Source organism: Lynx rufus, unplaced genomic scaffold (assembly GCF_022079265.1).
Source record: "Lynx rufus isolate CCGP_SWC_20201006 ecotype Redwood Valley unplaced genomic scaffold, mLynRuf1.p SCAF_2, whole genome shotgun sequence".
In the NCBI taxonomy this organism is placed as follows: Eukaryota; Metazoa; Chordata; class Mammalia; order Carnivora; family Felidae; genus Lynx; species Lynx rufus.
In genome coordinates, this window is record NW_025814834.1 from 179,525,969 (window position 1) to 179,542,129 (window position 16,161).

At 54.8% G+C, this 16,161-nt stretch overlaps 1 protein-coding gene across 3 annotated transcripts in view; it reads left to right on the plus strand.

Annotated features, from left to right (window-relative positions):
• The window catches only part of LRP8 (LDL receptor related protein 8), a 76,352-nt gene that overhangs the window by 20,343 nt on the left and 39,848 nt on the right, over positions 1-16,161 (plus strand). For all 3 annotated transcript variants that reach the window (XM_047085226.1, XM_047085227.1, XM_047085228.1), the window contains exon 3: positions 15,465-15,587. In XM_047085226.1, the coding sequence (XP_046941182.1) occupies positions 15,465-15,587 (123 nt within the window). The remainder of the gene's footprint in view (positions 1-15,464; positions 15,588-16,161) is intronic.

Sequence of the window (16,161 nt, forward strand, 5' to 3'; positions counted from 1 at the left end):
CTTTGACAGATGGGGAGACCCAGGCCTGCCCAAGCACAGAGCCAAAGTGTGGAAGGGCCAGGACTGGAGCTCAGGCTCTGGGGCTCCCTGGGCTGTGCTCTTTCTGCTCCACTGGCCAGTATTTCTTGCCTTTGGCATCTCTTATGCTGTTAGATTTTCATGGTGGCTCGGAGATGTTCTTGAGAGAATACCGCCCCCATTTCTCAGGGTTGCTTGGGTTGGTGGGGAGACAAGGTCAGGACTTGCATTGCAGACCCTGTGTCCTTCTCATTTTGTGGAGGAGGCAGTTAGGCCACTGGGCCGGCCTAGGGTGGTGGTGTCAGGGCAGAACACTGGGCAGATGGATAGCTGTGTGACCTGGGCCCATCCCATCCATCTTTGAGCCTCAGAGGGTATTTGTAAGAACTAAATGAGGAAGTGTATGCAAAGGGCTTTGTAAACCCCAAGGTACAGTGGACAGATGAGAGTTTGGCCCAGAAGTGGCCTTCACACTTGTCCCCCGGGTACCCTAAAGAGAAGGCCAGGAGGTGGGGTCTTGGACTTCATGGTAGAGCAGGGGACTCCCAGAGAATGAGGAGGATGTGCCTACAGGACACTCTGGCCTCCCAGCCTCACATGGGCTCGACCTTGGACAGGCTCATGATTCAGCCAGAGATGGGCAGCGGAACACCTTCCAGCCCCCCTCCCCTATGCAGCTTTCCAAGGAACAGCCCTTCTACATAACATGGAAAAACCAAATTAGGAAGAACCAAGAGGCCCAGGACAAGAGGCCAGGCCTCCTGATATCCTTTAATAACTGTAACAAGAACTTTTTTTTTAATTTTTTTTTTTCAACGTTTTTTTTATTTATTTTTGGGACAGAGAGAGACAGAGCATGAACAGGGGAGGGGCAGAGAGAGAGGGAGACACAGAATCGGAAACAGGCTCCAGGCTCCGAGCCATCAGCCCAGAGCCTGACGCGGGGCTCGAACTCACGGACCGCGAGATCGTGACCTGGCTGAAGTCGGACGCTTTAACCGACTGCGCCACCCAGGCGCCCCTGTAACAAGAACTTTTTGAGGGCCTACTATGGAGTGGGGGAGCAACTGAGAAAAGTTGGAAGTTCCACCAGCGAACATTTTCTAATCTCTATTTTCTGGAATATTAGAATATTCTGAAGATCTTCTAAGTGCCAGGCCCCAACTGATAGACATAGCTCACGTCCAACTACCCTGCAAGTCAGAATTCACCATCACAATTTTGCACGAGGAAAACATAGGCTCTGAGAGGTCAAGTTACCTGCCAGCTACTAAGGGGAGAAAGCCAGGATTTGAGCCCTGGTTCCTTAACCTGCTCCTGGTGGGAGGAGGGCCATAGTGGGCAACGGACCAGCATCTGCCAAACATCTGTGCTAGGAGAATATGTCTACTTGAAGGAAAGGCAGACATGAGTGGAAGTCACAGGGCAGGGGGGGATGCTCCCAGAGTAGGCTGTTTCAGAAGTGGCTCTCCTTTCACCTAAGCTGTGCTGGGATCTATCTTGTTCGAGTTACCATGCTGGCTCAGAATCTCAGGGTGAGGGGTTCTGAGAAGTGGCGAACGTGACCAAGGTCTGGGCCAGGGCACCACTGGGGCGTGAGGGTCTGCTGGGCACCTGCCCTGCTCCCTCTTTGCCCTTGTCTCCTGTAGCCCCGTCTACCTCCTTCTGTCCAGATCTGGCTCAGAGGCCTCACAGCTGCCCTGCTGGGCCACTGACTGGAGGCACTGAGCTGTGGCCCATGACTATTAACTCTGCCCATGCTGCCTGCCCCTCAGGCAGGCGGCTGGCCTCAGATATGTAGGTGGTCTCAGGGCCCTGAGCCCCAGCTCTGCAGGACCAGCACCCTGAGACATGGCCAACTCTGAGGGTCTTACCAAACTGCAGGGCTTGCCGGCAGCTGGCAGGACACCTGGTACAGTAGGCCCCCTGCTTAATTCTTTTGGCTTCCAGCAGCAGAGATCTAAGACTTTCCAGTTAGAATGGGGGGGTCATCAGAAGGTTGGCCCTCCCTTGGTCCCCCCCAGAACACAAGACCAAGGGAGTGTGCTGGACAAGGAGAGGCCCTGAGGGCCTTTGCACTGAGCTGTCCCTGGAGGGTGCCTGGGGACCCCCTCTGCCCTGAGCTCTTTGCCAAGCGGTCCAGTGGCAACGCGTGGGCCTGCCTTTCCTCCCGGACTCAGGCACGGCCGTCTCCCAGGAAACGGGGAATTTTCCCTCATTCCCATCATTAGGGTGCCAGGGCAAACAAACAGCCTAATCCAGATGAGCCCTGGGCCACAATCACATTCTCTTTTGGGGTTTTCTCTTTATTTCTAGCAATTTTGAGAAGACCGAAGTCATTGGTATTCCATGCAGGTTAATAGAACTGCTCCCTCCTCAGTATTATGCCTTAATTTCCTTTATCGCATAGCAAGCTGGAATTAATCGCCCCTCTCCTTCCTTTTTTCCCACCGAAACCTATTACCAGCCTGTCTGGTGGTTAAAGTCATTTTGTGGCAGCTCTTGGCTCCTTTCCACTTCCCTAGGAATCTTTCTGACCAGAGCCAAAGAACAAGGAGGGGTGAAAAACCCATTTGTACAAGGTGGGGATCTCCTGTTGAGAACTTATTTCCCTCTCTGTTCAAGAGGAAGGAACGTGTCCAGCCTCCAGCGGGCACCGCTGACTGAGTCCCCTGTTGCTGAGAGCATTCAAGAGGGCAGAATGGCCATATGTCAGCACTGGGAACAGAGGATTCCTGCACTGGTGGGGGGAAGGGGCAGGCTTTTGCCACTCCTGGAGCCTGGATTAGAACCTTCTAGGGTTCTGTTCTTTGTGAGTTTAAGATTTCTTTCTGTGATTTCAAAGTTGGACAGATTCTGTGCATCCACAGCTCTAACATTGGGCCATTTGGTTTTAAGTACTTTTAAACTGTGTGTTTTCCAGATTCTAAGGTCATCTCCTTGAATTGAAGTTTCTATGCAGTGATTCTAAGGCTATTTTATGATTCTGTGAGCCTCTTAAACTGCATTCTGCTCCATGTCTGGGTCTTGGGCAAGAGTGTAATTGCTTTGCTGGGGCTGCCTTGGGAGGTTAGTGTAGGCCCCCTCTGATCTCAGTTTCCCCAATTATGAAAGGTAAGGGTTGGACCAGATGGCCTCCAGGACCTGACTTCCAGGTATGTTCTGCCTGTAGTCCTTGTTGGCTCCTTCTGAGCCTACCTACCCACCCCCATCTCCCACTGCCCCCTCTGTACTGGCCACCTCCCGGCACCTCAGGGGACCCAGAATGTTCTCCCCTTGTCTAATTGTCCTGAGCCCTCTCCCCTTCCAGCAGGAAAGCAACTGAGCCCTCCTCCAAAATCTCAGCAAGGAAAAGTGGTGTGGAGGTGATGGTAAGAAAACAATCATTAACAAGAGCTCCAGTGCCTTTGTGGGCTGTACTGTTCACCATAAGTTCAACATCTACAGTCTCCCATGATTTGTGCCTCCTAAGGGGGCTAGTTATTGATTGTTAGCCCCATTTTATAGGTGAGGGAACTAAGGCTCTGGAAGGTTAAGTAACTCACCTGTAGTCACACCGGCAGTTCCAGGACACCGAGTCGCTTGCTGTTAGTGTAGCTGCAGGCTGGCTGCCGGCTGGAGTTGAAGCAGATGTAAGCAGCCAAGGTGGTCAGTGTGATGAGGGAGCTCAGGGACCCTGGAGTCATCTGTCCCAGGAACCTGCTGCCGGGCAGGGTTGTGGCTTGCACTTTCCCACTTCCTGCCGGCCCCAACCCCAGGGATGTTGAAGGGCTTCAGAGAGTGGACCCCATTTCCTTCCAGATGCACCAAAAAGCCAAAAAGGAAACCGCCTTCTCCATCTGCTTTTAAATTTTTTTTTTTCAACGTTTATTTATTTTTGGGACAGAGAGAGACAGAGCATGAACGGGGGAGGGGCAGAGAGAGAGGGAGACACAGAATCGGAAACAGGCTCCAGGCTCCGAGCCATCAGCCCAGAGCCCGACGCGGGGCTCGAACTCACGGACCGCGAGATCGTGACCTGGCTGAAGTCGGACGCTTAACCGACTGCGCCACCCAGGCGCCCCTCCATCTGCTTTTAGAATCTACCTTTTACTTCTGGATGAAACAAGATTTTTCAGGGTGGGCTTCCCCAGCCCCCACTGCTGCCAGCCAAAATCACCTCTTCTTTGAGGTCCAGCTCTGGGCTTCCAGTTATCCCCTCTGCCCCACCAGCAACCCCACTTGCAGGAGAGGAGGTGCTGGTGAGAGCTGAGACTCCCAAGTTCAATGTCCTTGTTTTCAGCTGGGGCACTGAGACTCAGCAAGGGGAGATGGCTGTCTGAGGCCGCACAGCACCCTCACCACCCTCAATTTCTTTGTAGAGCATTAGGGATAAGATGACTGGGTTCTGATCCTTCTCAAGCCCTGTGACCTTGGGACAATCCATTGCCTCTCAAGGGTTTTACTTCCTCATCTCTCAAAGAGAGTGATGCCCCCCTCCCCTACTGCCCACCCTCTAGAGCTGCTGTGAAGACCCAGGCGCAGGAGCTAGGGGGTGGGAGGCAGGGATCTTGAACCTGCCGTCAACACCACATCCATTCAGGATCCCAGTTCTGCAGATTTCCTTTGGGCTCTGCTGAGTTTCCAGCCAGACATCTCCTTGTCTCCTGAATAGCCCACAGTTCCCCCTCTCAGAGCTCCTCTGTGGCCCCTACTTTCAAGGTCCTTCCCCTCCCCACATGGAGCACCTAGCCAGAACCTCATACATCCCCTGCTGTCCTCGTCACGCAGCAGCACTCCTGCCACCTCTCCTGGAATCAGGTGCTGATTACACTGGGCTTGTAACACTCAGCCCTGCCCACATGCCTAGAGAGCCGTTCATCTGTCCCTTCCCCTCTTGACCTGGCGGGGTACCCAAGGCAGGCCCATGAATGACACACATGGAAAACCTGACTTCTTTCTTCTCCCATGTCTAGATGGGGAAACTGAGGCACAGGAAGTGTAAGGGATTTTTCCAAGGTCACTGCAGAGGTCCAGGGAAGCCTGGAGAGGTGTGCCCAGGACTCCAAGGCCCAGACCACTCAGAGGCTCCTCCCCACACCCCCAACCCAGGGCTGGGTTTGTGGGGCTCCCGCAGAGAAGCCCTGTGAAGGGTCTTCCTGTAGCTAAGGGCCCAGCTACCATGAGACATGAAGGGTCTGCATCTCCCTGAGACTGACTTCATGGTGGTACCTGAGCCACGTGTCATCGGCCGACCGAGCCGTTGGGATGACATACTGAGCTTACTTTGCTCCAGTCTGGTGGAGGGGAGGCCTCCCCAGAGCCCCAGCCGGGAAATGAATGCTGTCCAGCAGGACTGCAGATCTTCAACTCGTCACTGACTGCCAAGGTGGGTGCAGCCTGGAAGGGCATGCTCCGGGCACTGCCCAGATCTAGCCTGCCAAAAATATGGCAGCCAGATAAGCAGCCTGTGGGAATGGAGTTTGTGAATGCTTTCCCTTGGCACCGCAGGCTGGGCCTCCCCTCCTTTCTGCCTTATTGGAGGTGGAGGGCATTGTCAGACCCCATCAACCGCAGATGCTTGAGCTAGTGTTGAGGAGTGGGGAGAGTTTGCCGGGTGGAGACAGAAGAAGGACCTCCTGCCTGGTGGAGCTGCACGAGTAAAAGTAGCCAGAGGGAAGCCCACGGTTTTGCCCATGACCTTTGAGTGCATGTGGAAGCCCATGGGAGCCAGGGATGGGCCAGAGCAGCTAGCAGTGTACCTTGAGGTGTCCGTGAGGACCCTACTGAGACACTTGGTCATCTCCTGGGGCAGATGGGAACCTGGCAGGACAAGGAAAGAAAGATGGCTTTCAGATTACAGAGAGGCCTTCAGCAGGACAATGGCTACTGGCTCTGGTTTTATCGCCCCCCACCTGGAGCCACAGGAGTGGCTTAGGGGGCCTGGGGACAGAGCCACAGTTCCCTCTATCTATCAGCCTTGTTCTGGGCCTTGTGGTGGATAACACCATACCTCTGAAGGAAAGCACGTAGAGATCTTCTTATCCAATCCAGCCATGTCATGGAGGAAGAGAGAAGGCACTGAGTAGGCAAGGTCACATAATACAGCCAGGACCCCCAGGCCAGAGACGGGAGATGTGCTGCCCATTTGTCACCAGGATGACCCAGTGGGGGACCTCCTGGGCAGTGCTTCTCCTAGCAGCCTAATTGGCAAAAGCATTTGCATTTCCACTTAGCCAGGGCTGCTTCCCAGGGTGTCCAGCCACTGCCTGCTAGGCAGAGGGTGCTGCATCAACACTGCTGCAGGGGCAGGGCCCTGACTGCCTGAGGGGCGGGTGGAGGGACTGCCCCCCTCCCAGACAGGCAGGGGTCTTCACTCCATCATTCACTCCCTGATCACCAGCAAGCCCAACGCAGGCTGTTGCCTGAGGCGGTGCCTGCCCATTGTGTGTTCTCCGACCCCTCTGGCCTGGCTTCCTTGCCCCTGGCTGCAGAGTTCTGCCCTGGGGAGCCCTAGGTTTCCTACTTAAAATCAAAGTGGGTAGAGGTAGCGGAGCCCAGAGCAGTCTGTCGGGTGCTACGCAGCTTGTTGGGGGCCGAGCCTGGCTGGAGTGGGATCTAGAGCCTTTTCTTCAGCCGCAGAGGAAGAGGCAGAAGAACTGCTTCTCTTTCTAGCAGGGCGCTGGTGCCAGGAGAACAGGGCCCAGAAGGTGGGTGCCCTGGCAGGCTCCAAAGTCTGCCCAAGGGAGGCAGAGCTGTGCATCCCCAGCTCAGGTGCCCTGGCTGGGGTTAGACAGGAAAGTCCTCTGGTCAGAGGAGGCTGAGTCCCCACTGGGGCCAGCTCTCTGCTTCCCATCTGACTGGAGGAACAGTATGCCGCTGGGAGCCAGGCAGGACTCTGGCTGGTGGTCATAGAGGCTTTCCCAGCCACACCTCCTGCCCTCTGGAGGCTTCTGTTCTGAGGGTGCCATGAGTTTCCCTCCAGCTGTTTCCTTGGGCCCTAAAATCCCAGTGCCAGGTGGGTGGCCCAAATCCAGGGTGGGACCAGCCAGGGCTTGGGGCCTGAGCTGAGTGCCGCCTTATCATCTAAGCAGCACCTCTCTTATAATGTTTGGTCCTTTTGCAGGCACCAGCCAAGGACCCCTGCAGATCCCCTTCCCCTCTCCCCCACCCCCATCTTCCGCCACCCCCTACAGCTGTCACTGGCTCAATACCTCCTGTGTCCACAAATCACTGTGACAGTTAGACCCCTTTGTCGTCTGTCCCTCGGAGACGCTCATCTTCCCCGTGGCGACAGGGAGTCCCACATACCCCAGCTAGGGCTTGGACCTCCCTTGGTGACGGTGGGGCCGGGGTGGCCGGCAGCTTCTGAGAGCAGCTCTGATGTGCTGGGGCCCAGAGGAGGGACTCGGCTGTGGGAAGTCCCAGGTGATCCTTTTGGAGGGGCAGCAACACCTATGTCATAGAGTCACTGGCCCAGAATTTCAGCTGGAGGGTGTCCTTAAAGATTTGTTCACAAAGGAAACTGACGTGCAGAGTGGGAAGAGGTCACATGGCCCATCAGAGGAGTGGGGCCATAGATATTCTCTGAGCACCCACTTGGCTCCAGACCCTGTGTGGGGCGATCAGTGAGATGAAGGAAATGATGGGGAAGCACTGGTGTGCATCCAGGTGAACACCTGGGCTAAGGATGTTGAGGCAAGAGCCCTGGACTGGGGAAGAAGGGGCTAGGGTTCAAGTCTGGCCAGGAAGTCTTGCTCTAGCCCCTCTCCCGATCTGGAGCTCCCTCTCCATCCTCACCTAGTGGATGGCATGCCCCTCCAAGGACCCCCCCAGCTGAGGGTAGTATGGAGACCCTGTGTCTCCATTTTAAAACAAGGTAGTGTGGACAGCTCATGAGCAACGTCTGTATCCTTGGCCACAGTCGACCGGGGGATACTCCACCGGTTCTGTATTCCCCTCAGCCATCCCTCAGCTGCCCTTCCTGCCGGGGAATCACCTCCTCCAAGAAGACCTCTCTGTGGCTGCCTCTCATCCAGTCTCGCCTCCAACCTCCCAACCTTCTACACCTCATTTCCATACCTTGTATTTTGGTTTTGTCTTATGATCTGGACCGGTTAAGAAATGTGCAGCCTCTTCGTGTAGTGAGGTGGAAGAGGAGGAGAGAACCTGGAAAATCTTAAGGGAAACTGCCCAATTTGAAAGCAAAGATGCCCTCACCAGAGAGCGGTCCTCTGAGGCTCACTGTTCCATTCTTTCATTTTTTCCTTCAAACCCTTCACATGCCCGCCCCTCCCGGCCCCCCCAGCACCTGCTGCTGCTTCATTTCCTCTTTCTCCCCAGGTGGGATGAGAGGGTGGGGGGGAGAACCGCACTCAGATGTCACCTGCTGATGGATGGTGGTGGCCCCAGGCCCTGGAGCCTGCTGGGCAGCACAAAGCTGGGAGCCAAGCCCCGCCCACCACGCTTCGTGGGTGTTGGGACACTGTGGGAACCATTTGCCTTTCCAGCATCGCCTAGAGCCTTGAGTGTGATTGTCAGCGTGTGGACGCTTGGATTGAGAGACACAGTGCCTTGCAAGGATGGAATTGGAGGCCATCCACAGCTTATGGACCTGCGTGACTCATGCTATAACTGTCCTGGAGTCCCGTCACGGGACTGAGCGTGAGCAGATCACAATGTGCTTAGAACCTTGGCTCCTTAGAGAGTTACAATCTTAAATCCATGGAAGCTGTTCTAAATGTTAGATTAGACTCATGGGATCTTTATTTTTTTTAAGATTTTAGTTTTAAGTAATCTCTGCACCCAACATGGGGCTCGAACTTAAGACCCCGTGATCAAGAATCATGCTGTACAGACTGAGACAGCCAGGCACCTAGACCCATGGAGTCTTTAAACAGAGGGTTCTTAGGAGCATCACACATCCGGGGAGGGGTTGGGGTTTGAACCCAGTGCTGCTGGGGATGGGCTGTGAGCCCAGGGGATGATGGGGAAACAGCCGATGGGGTCTCCCCTCACCCTCTTTCCAGTAAGTACTGCACCTCTATTTTTGTCTGTTTTATATGTTGGGGTTTCACTTGGTAAAAGGGTTCCTGTGCCTCAAAATAAAGTTTTCCGGGCCCTGTGCTGTGCTGCAGCTCCGTGCCAGGACTCGCCACAGCCCGAGAGGGTGGCTCTGGCCAGCGGGTGACTGGGCAGGCAGACGGGGGCCTCCCGGGAGGGGGTGCAGGTTGCTCTGGGCCACCGTCTCCTCCCCCTCTCACTCCTGCTGTGTTGTTGCTGCAGCCGGAGAACACTCCGGGTCTGTCGTCCCGTTGACTGGGGTGACAGTTTAATAGTAGCTTCCTGGGCTGTCATTTAAATCTGCCTGCCAGGTTAGTAGGCCAGGGGCGGGCTGGCACGCCCCCTGCCCCCACCCGGATCTTCATTCTGCTGGCAGCGGTTGTCTTGGCAATGCTGGGGCCTGGCGAGCTCTGCAGTAGTGTAACTGTGGGGGGAGCAGCCCTTTCATCTCCCCGACCCGGGTACAAGGGGCCCAGCTGCCTTAGGGCTGGGCTGCAGGGCCGGAGCCAAGCTATCCGGTGTTGGTCCAGGCCTGGGAGAGGAAATGGGGACAGATCAGTCCCTCTGTGCCGTGGGAGGGGAAGGGACTGACCCAAGTGCGTCAGCAGTCGTGTTGAGCTGGAATCCACCTTGCCTATGGGTCTCTGCTCTGCCCTCAGAGAATATTCCCTGGGGCCCACAGCCTGTCTGCAGAAACCTGAGGGCCAGTATCCCTGACATCTCTCTCATCAACCTGTCCCATGTGGCCTGGTCCCAATCCCCCCTTTCCTGCTCTTCTCTGCACAGGTAGGTCCCCGCTCTGAGGACTGGGGTCTTCCCGTAGCTTCGGCCAAGTGTCTGTGAATACCTTCTCCTTTTTTTCATGGCTTGGTGGGGCTGGCCCAGAGACAGAAGCCTGGGTACCAGCCTCTGCTGTGTGACCATAGGCCAGTCCTTCCCCTCCCCGGGCCTCATCTTCTTATCTGCAGGATGAGGGGCTGGCATTGCAGTAGTATGCCCTCGGGTGTCGTTTATTGGCCCATTTGTTTCTTGGAAAATTAATAGACAATGGCACCTGCAAAGGATGTCCCTTGGCTAACCAGGTTTGGGAAGTGTGGGAGGAAACAAAGTCATTCTGATATCTGCAGGCCTTCTCAGGACCTTCAGTAAGCCAGTGGGGGTCATGCATCTCCAAGGGGGAAAATAGCAAGTCTTCTCACAAACATCTGGGTGGATGGCTGCCCCTTCTCTCCCGCCCCTTTGCCTCTCTCTTCCTCTGCCAGGGGCCAGTCATCCATCTCGCACAGTCTCACCAGATCCTGAAGGAAGCCCAGGCAGTTTGGAGCCACGGATTTTGTGGGCTGCGAAGCAGTAGGCCCCTGTGCTCAGCAGAGGCTGGGTGAGCTCAGAGAAAGTAAAGCCCCTGTGCTGGGCCTCTGAGGGGCAGCTTGGTGCTGGCATGGTAGAGCTCCCAGGCCCCTTGCCACTTGCCTCCTCTCCTGCCCCAGATTGCCATTCTGCTGGCTCCCCCACACCCCAGGCCGTTATCCCACCTCCTGGAATGCCCTTTGTCGCTCTCCTCACTCCCGTGGTTTGGGTGGTTTGGCCGACTCCTCTTCCTTGAACATAGTCCCCTCCTTCGGGAAGTCTTTAATGCCTGGGCTGGGTCAGGTGACCCACCCCCTGGCTTCCTGGCCACAGAGTCAGAATATATCAGGGCTCAAGTGCAGCCTTCCCACAAACATGTGCTGTGACCTTGAGTAGCCACCTCTCTCTGGGCCTTGGTTTTCTGCCTTACAGAATGGGAGAGTTGTAGAGGGAGGGACCTTGGAGACCCTGGGCTCTCCCTGGACAGAGCACTGATTGCCAAGAGGAATCCACACCAAGCCGCTCCACCTGGCAGCCCTGACCGATCTTTGTTTTGAAGCCCCCTGTCTGCACTGGGGCTGCTGGATGAGCGTGGGTGGGGAACAGCAGTGGGAAGGATCTTATTGTCTCAGGGAAGGAGGCCTCCGGGGGTGGGGAAGCTGGGAGGTGCTGCGTGATCATAATAATTGCACAAGATCATAGACTCTGGGTGTTGAGCAGGACTTAAGATTCAGTCAGCACCACACCTCCATTTCCAAATGAGGAGGCAGGCCCCATGTGACTGATGGACCCGATGTCACACACATACGCAGCAGCTGGGGCTGGCTGCTGACTTCCCACGCCTCAAACTTGCACCTTTACGCTTTTCAGTTATAATGCTCTGATAACATCCTCAGCCCCTTTGCTTCCCACAGCCTTGTGTGTTTGGCGAAGCAAGGATATTAGCTACGAATGTGGGTGAAGAAAGTGAGGCTCAGAGAAGTTGTGTAACTTGCAAAAGGTGACACAGCCCAAGCAGCAGAGTAGAGTTTGTCTGACCATGGACTGTCTGATGCTTTCCTCTGCCTGTGTTCTTGTTATAAGTAGCAACGCCTCCCTCCTTTGTCCTGGATTTCCCATTCTCCCCAACTCTGCCCTGGGGTCAGCTCCTCCCCGCCACCCTCTGGAATCCCAAATCCTTTGTGGCGGCCCATCTGTTGCCATGGCACCAGATTATGATGTCGCAGACCCTGGATGACTATGTACAGCTCCTGGGTTGTGGAGTACAGGGGCTCACAGAGGTGGGTATTGTCCAAGGGGCAGACTGGCATGGAAGGAAATAAATCCCTGGAAACAGGGAGCCACAGCCTCAAGCCCAGCTGGGGAATCACCCTGGGAGTTGGAGCCAAGGCTAGGAATGGGGGTCTGGCATGGCTTGCTCTGACGGGCATGCCTTGGCAGGGCTGATGTAGCCTCTTGACGAGGGACTGTCGGGCTCATTACACTGAATGACCCAACACTGGGATGCTTGCTGGGATCCCCTGGGAGAGCCTTTTTTGCCTTTTGTTCTTGTAGCAGTGCTTCATGGGAAAGCCACCCTCCCCACCCCCCACTTGCCCAGAGAGGGAAGGAACTTGCCCAAGGTCACCCAGAGAGGAGGGGGCCATGCCAGCATTCAGTCTCAGCTCTTGTTCCAAATCTTTCCATGTGGTTACAGATGTGGCCCACTAGGGCATTTAGTCTGGTCCCCAACCCGAAAGTGGTCATGCTGCCTCAGTTTCCCCAGGGTGGTCCATTAGCAGAGACGGATTGTCGCAAGCCCACAGTTATTCTGGCATACGCTTTTGGGCACATTCCAAGGGGAATACTTCATCTGTGTGCCTGATCTGCCTCATTGCCTTGTCCTGTGGCCCTGGGGACCCGAGAGCTATTTATTTCACTGATCACACTGCATTTGCTCTTCTGGGGTCCTCTGAGCCTGAGGGCCTTAGAAAGAGCCTGTGGAAAGAGCTCAAGCTTTGGCTCATGGAATTAAAATCCCACTTCTGCCACCTACCACCCTCACCTCTTTGAGTCTCAGGTTCCTCTTCTGTAAAATGGGATTAACAGCACTACCAGGATAGATTCGAGGAGTCACTGGGATATTGGGTGAAAGGTGCCGGGCCAGAGCACCAGGGTGAAAACTGTCCAAACCAGTCAGGACAGTGAACAAATCTGTTCTCCAGAACATGCCAGGAGTCATCCATTCCTGAGGCTGCCACTTCCTTCCTGAGCCTGTTTGGTCTCAAGGCCGCCCTTCAGGACTATGATGGTGTTTTGGCTGCCCTGGTCTCCTTGCCAGGTGCATTCAGGGCTTGGCACACTGTGGGAGGCCAAGCTCGCTCCCAGGCTCCCAGCAAGGAGGAAGGAAAGGGTCTTTGGATAGTGACTGGCTGGTCCAGGCCAGCGACAGAGCCCCTTTATCACCTTCTCCATCAAGCTGACCTTGCTCTTTTGGGTTCTGCCCGTTCTTCACCCGCACTGAGTTTCCGGGGGGCAGGTTGGGCTGATTTCTCTTCTGTGTGCTCAGTGCAGAGCCTGGCGCAGAGGCAGGCTCACTGAATGCCAAGCCAAAGCTGCCATGGGATTTTTCCCACCTAGTTTGAGGCTTTTCTTCCAAATCTGATGCTGCTGAGTGTTTTGTTTGGGGAGCCATGGTAAGGTAGAGGGGTATCTGACTGAAGTGAAATTGTGGCCCTGCTCCCACCCAGATGTGACCTTGGGCATGTACTTAACACTTCTGTGTCAAGCTTTCCTCAGCACAGAGACTGGCACACAGAATGCACTTGGAGAAGGTTTGAGCAGGATGAGGGAGACATTGGTATATACATTTCTTCTCTTCTGTGGACGCTGAGCTTCTTGTGGAAGGGATGTTCTGGTGTTCGTGTTACAAAATGTCCCACGTGCTGTGGTTGGTAATTGTACTTATTTCAGGCCGTGGCGTTGGTATCTATTACCCACAATAGCTCCTCGGTGCGGGGCTCAGGGAGGGCTGCTTGGGGATCCGGACTGGGAGGCAGGAGAGGTGGTTCTTTCTTTTTTCTTTTTTTCTTTTTTTTTTTTAATTTTTTTAAATTTTTTAATGTTTATTATTTATTTTTGAGAGAGAGAGAGAGAGAGAGTGTGTGAGCAGGCGAGGGGCAGAGAGAGAGGGAAACACAGAATTGGAAGTAGGCTCCAGGCTCCGAGCTGTCAGCACAGAGCCCGACGCGGGGCTCGAACCCACGAGCTATGAGATCATGACCTGAGCCAAAGTCAGATGCTCAACCGACTGAGCCGCCCAGGCGCCCCATCTTTTTTCTTTTTTTAAATTTTTAAAAATGTTTATTTGGGAGGAGAGAGAGAGAGCGCACACACACGCACAAGCAGGGGGAGGGGCAGAGAGAGAGAGAGAGAGCGTGAGAGAGAGAGAGCGACAGAATCTGAAGCAGGCTCCAGGCTCTGAGCTGTCAGTGCAGAATCCAATGTGGGGCTTGAATTCAGGAACCATGAGATCGTGACCTGAACCAAACTTGGACACTTAACCCACTGAGCCACCCAGGTGCCCCAGGAAAGGTGGTTCTGATCCCTGCCTTGCTGTGTTTCCCTGGGCCAGCCCCTTTCCCTCTCTGGGCCTCAGATCCCATTCCTCTGCCCAATCTGTAGGTAGACTGATTCCTCGAGTTTCTGCTAGCCCTGCACAGACAGAGGTATTCTTCTAAAGAAAGGGTGAAAAAAAAAATTCACCTCAGAATGCAGATGTACTGCAAGGATTCTACTGAAAGGCAGAAATACAATGGATTCAGGAGACCCAGGGTCTGTCCCCAAATCCCTGCCAGGCTGTTCAGGCCAGGCGGAGCAGTTGCATGGCCCCAGAAGCAGCCAGAGGGCCCGTGGGAGGATTTACATAATTCAACGCTGGTCACTGGGAAGAAGCGTCCCTGGGAGCAGGTGAGTCCCGGCCCTGGAGGTGTGGGAGCCATGTTCCCATACAGTTCATTGTCCCCACTGAGATCAACCCTGAGTCGGGTCCTGTGCTGAATATGACAGCATCCCTACCCTGGAGGAACATCAGGCCAGTAGAGGGACAGGGAGGAAGGCAAACCATGTTCCTGCCTTCTTATCCCAGTTTTGTTACCAGCTGTGAGATCTCAGCCTGCTACATAAGTTCCCTGCGAGGGCACAGAACACCTGTTTCCTTAGCTTGTTCGAACTAAGGCTGAAACCATAAAAACAGCAGTAGTTGCTGCTTACTGCACCTTCTGTGCCAGGGTCTCTTTCCATATGCTTCACACATTGTAGCTTGTCACTCCTCCTCAGAGCCTTTTTGTTTTCTTCTTCCCATTAAGAAAACAGAGGCTCAGAGGTTAAGTAACACCCCTAAGGTCGTACAGATAGAGAGAGGCAGAGCCGGGATTCAGACCCCCATGTGGAGCCTCCCTTCCAGAGTGTCTAAGTGCCTCTTACTCTTAGGAGACTGATTTGGGTCTCTTACCCAGTAGATGCTCTTTTCATCACTCCAAACAGAACATACCTCATTAATCTTGTCTCAGAGTAATCATTTGCTTTTAGGATTCATTAGCAACAGCTCCCTGGTGCTTCCAGAGGGGCCTGGTTGGGGGGAGCAGGACAGGCCAGTAAAGGGATTGAGAAATGGCTAAAGGGGTGACTGTAACTGCCATCGGCGATGGGGGAAAACTTCCTGGAGGTGGTGGCAGTGGAACTGGACTTTGGGGGAAGAGGAATATGACAGGGGAACAGGCAGTCCCTTGGTGGATGGGTCCTGTCACCCTTGTTGAACCTGAGCTCCTGAACTTGCAGGCAGGGCCAGGCGTCACCTGCCTCCACCTGGTGCTCAGCAGATGCCTGGGGAATGACTAAGCGTTTCTCTCCTGTCCTCTCTTGGTAGGCGAGGCACTCCATGGCCTGGTGGGGTGGTGGGAGGTCATGGGGTCCTGCTTTCAGACAGAGCACATCCTGGGCACCGCAGTGCCACTTGACTGTATCCTGAAAAAACCTGTGCCCACCAGGCCCCTCACGCTCTTTTCCTTGCCCCGCAGCCAAGAAGACCTGTGCGGACAGCGACTTCACCTGTGGCAACGGCCACTGCATCCCGGAGAGGTGGAAGTGTGATGGCGAGGAGGAGTGTCCCGACGGCTCCGATGAGGCAGAGACCACGTGCAGTGAGTCCTGGCCCTAGGGCTGAGGGAGGGGGCTGCATGTGGGGAGGGTTGGGGTTGGGGAGGGGGGCGGGGCTCGGCTTCCTCATCAGAGCTTCCTTGCTGGGAGGTTGGGAGGTTCAAGTGAGGCAATCTGTCAGACACAACTCCACACCGACCTTCTGCCACACCCTTGGGGGGCCCCTGGCAAAGAGCCAGGTGTATCCAGTGCTAGTTTCTGGTAACTTCCTCACAGGCCTCTTGCAGGTTGAGCCCTGCTCCTGGAGCATCAGGAGCTAGAAACAGCCCTTCTGCCCAGAAGCACCCAGAGCATATCCTCAGGGGCTCTCTGCCACACACACACACACACACACACACACATACACACACACACACACAATTTTTCTGGAGGGCTCTGATCATAATTCTAGCAGTACTGGTAACAGCAGGAGCCTATTGCATGTTTACTGTGTGCTAGGCGCTTAGTGTGCATTAATTCATCTTCTCCTCGCAGCAGCCTTTGCAAAAGAGGACACTGAGGCTCAGAGAGGTTGAGAGACTTGTGCAAGACTACCCAGCCAGGACTTTGAGGCCCCTG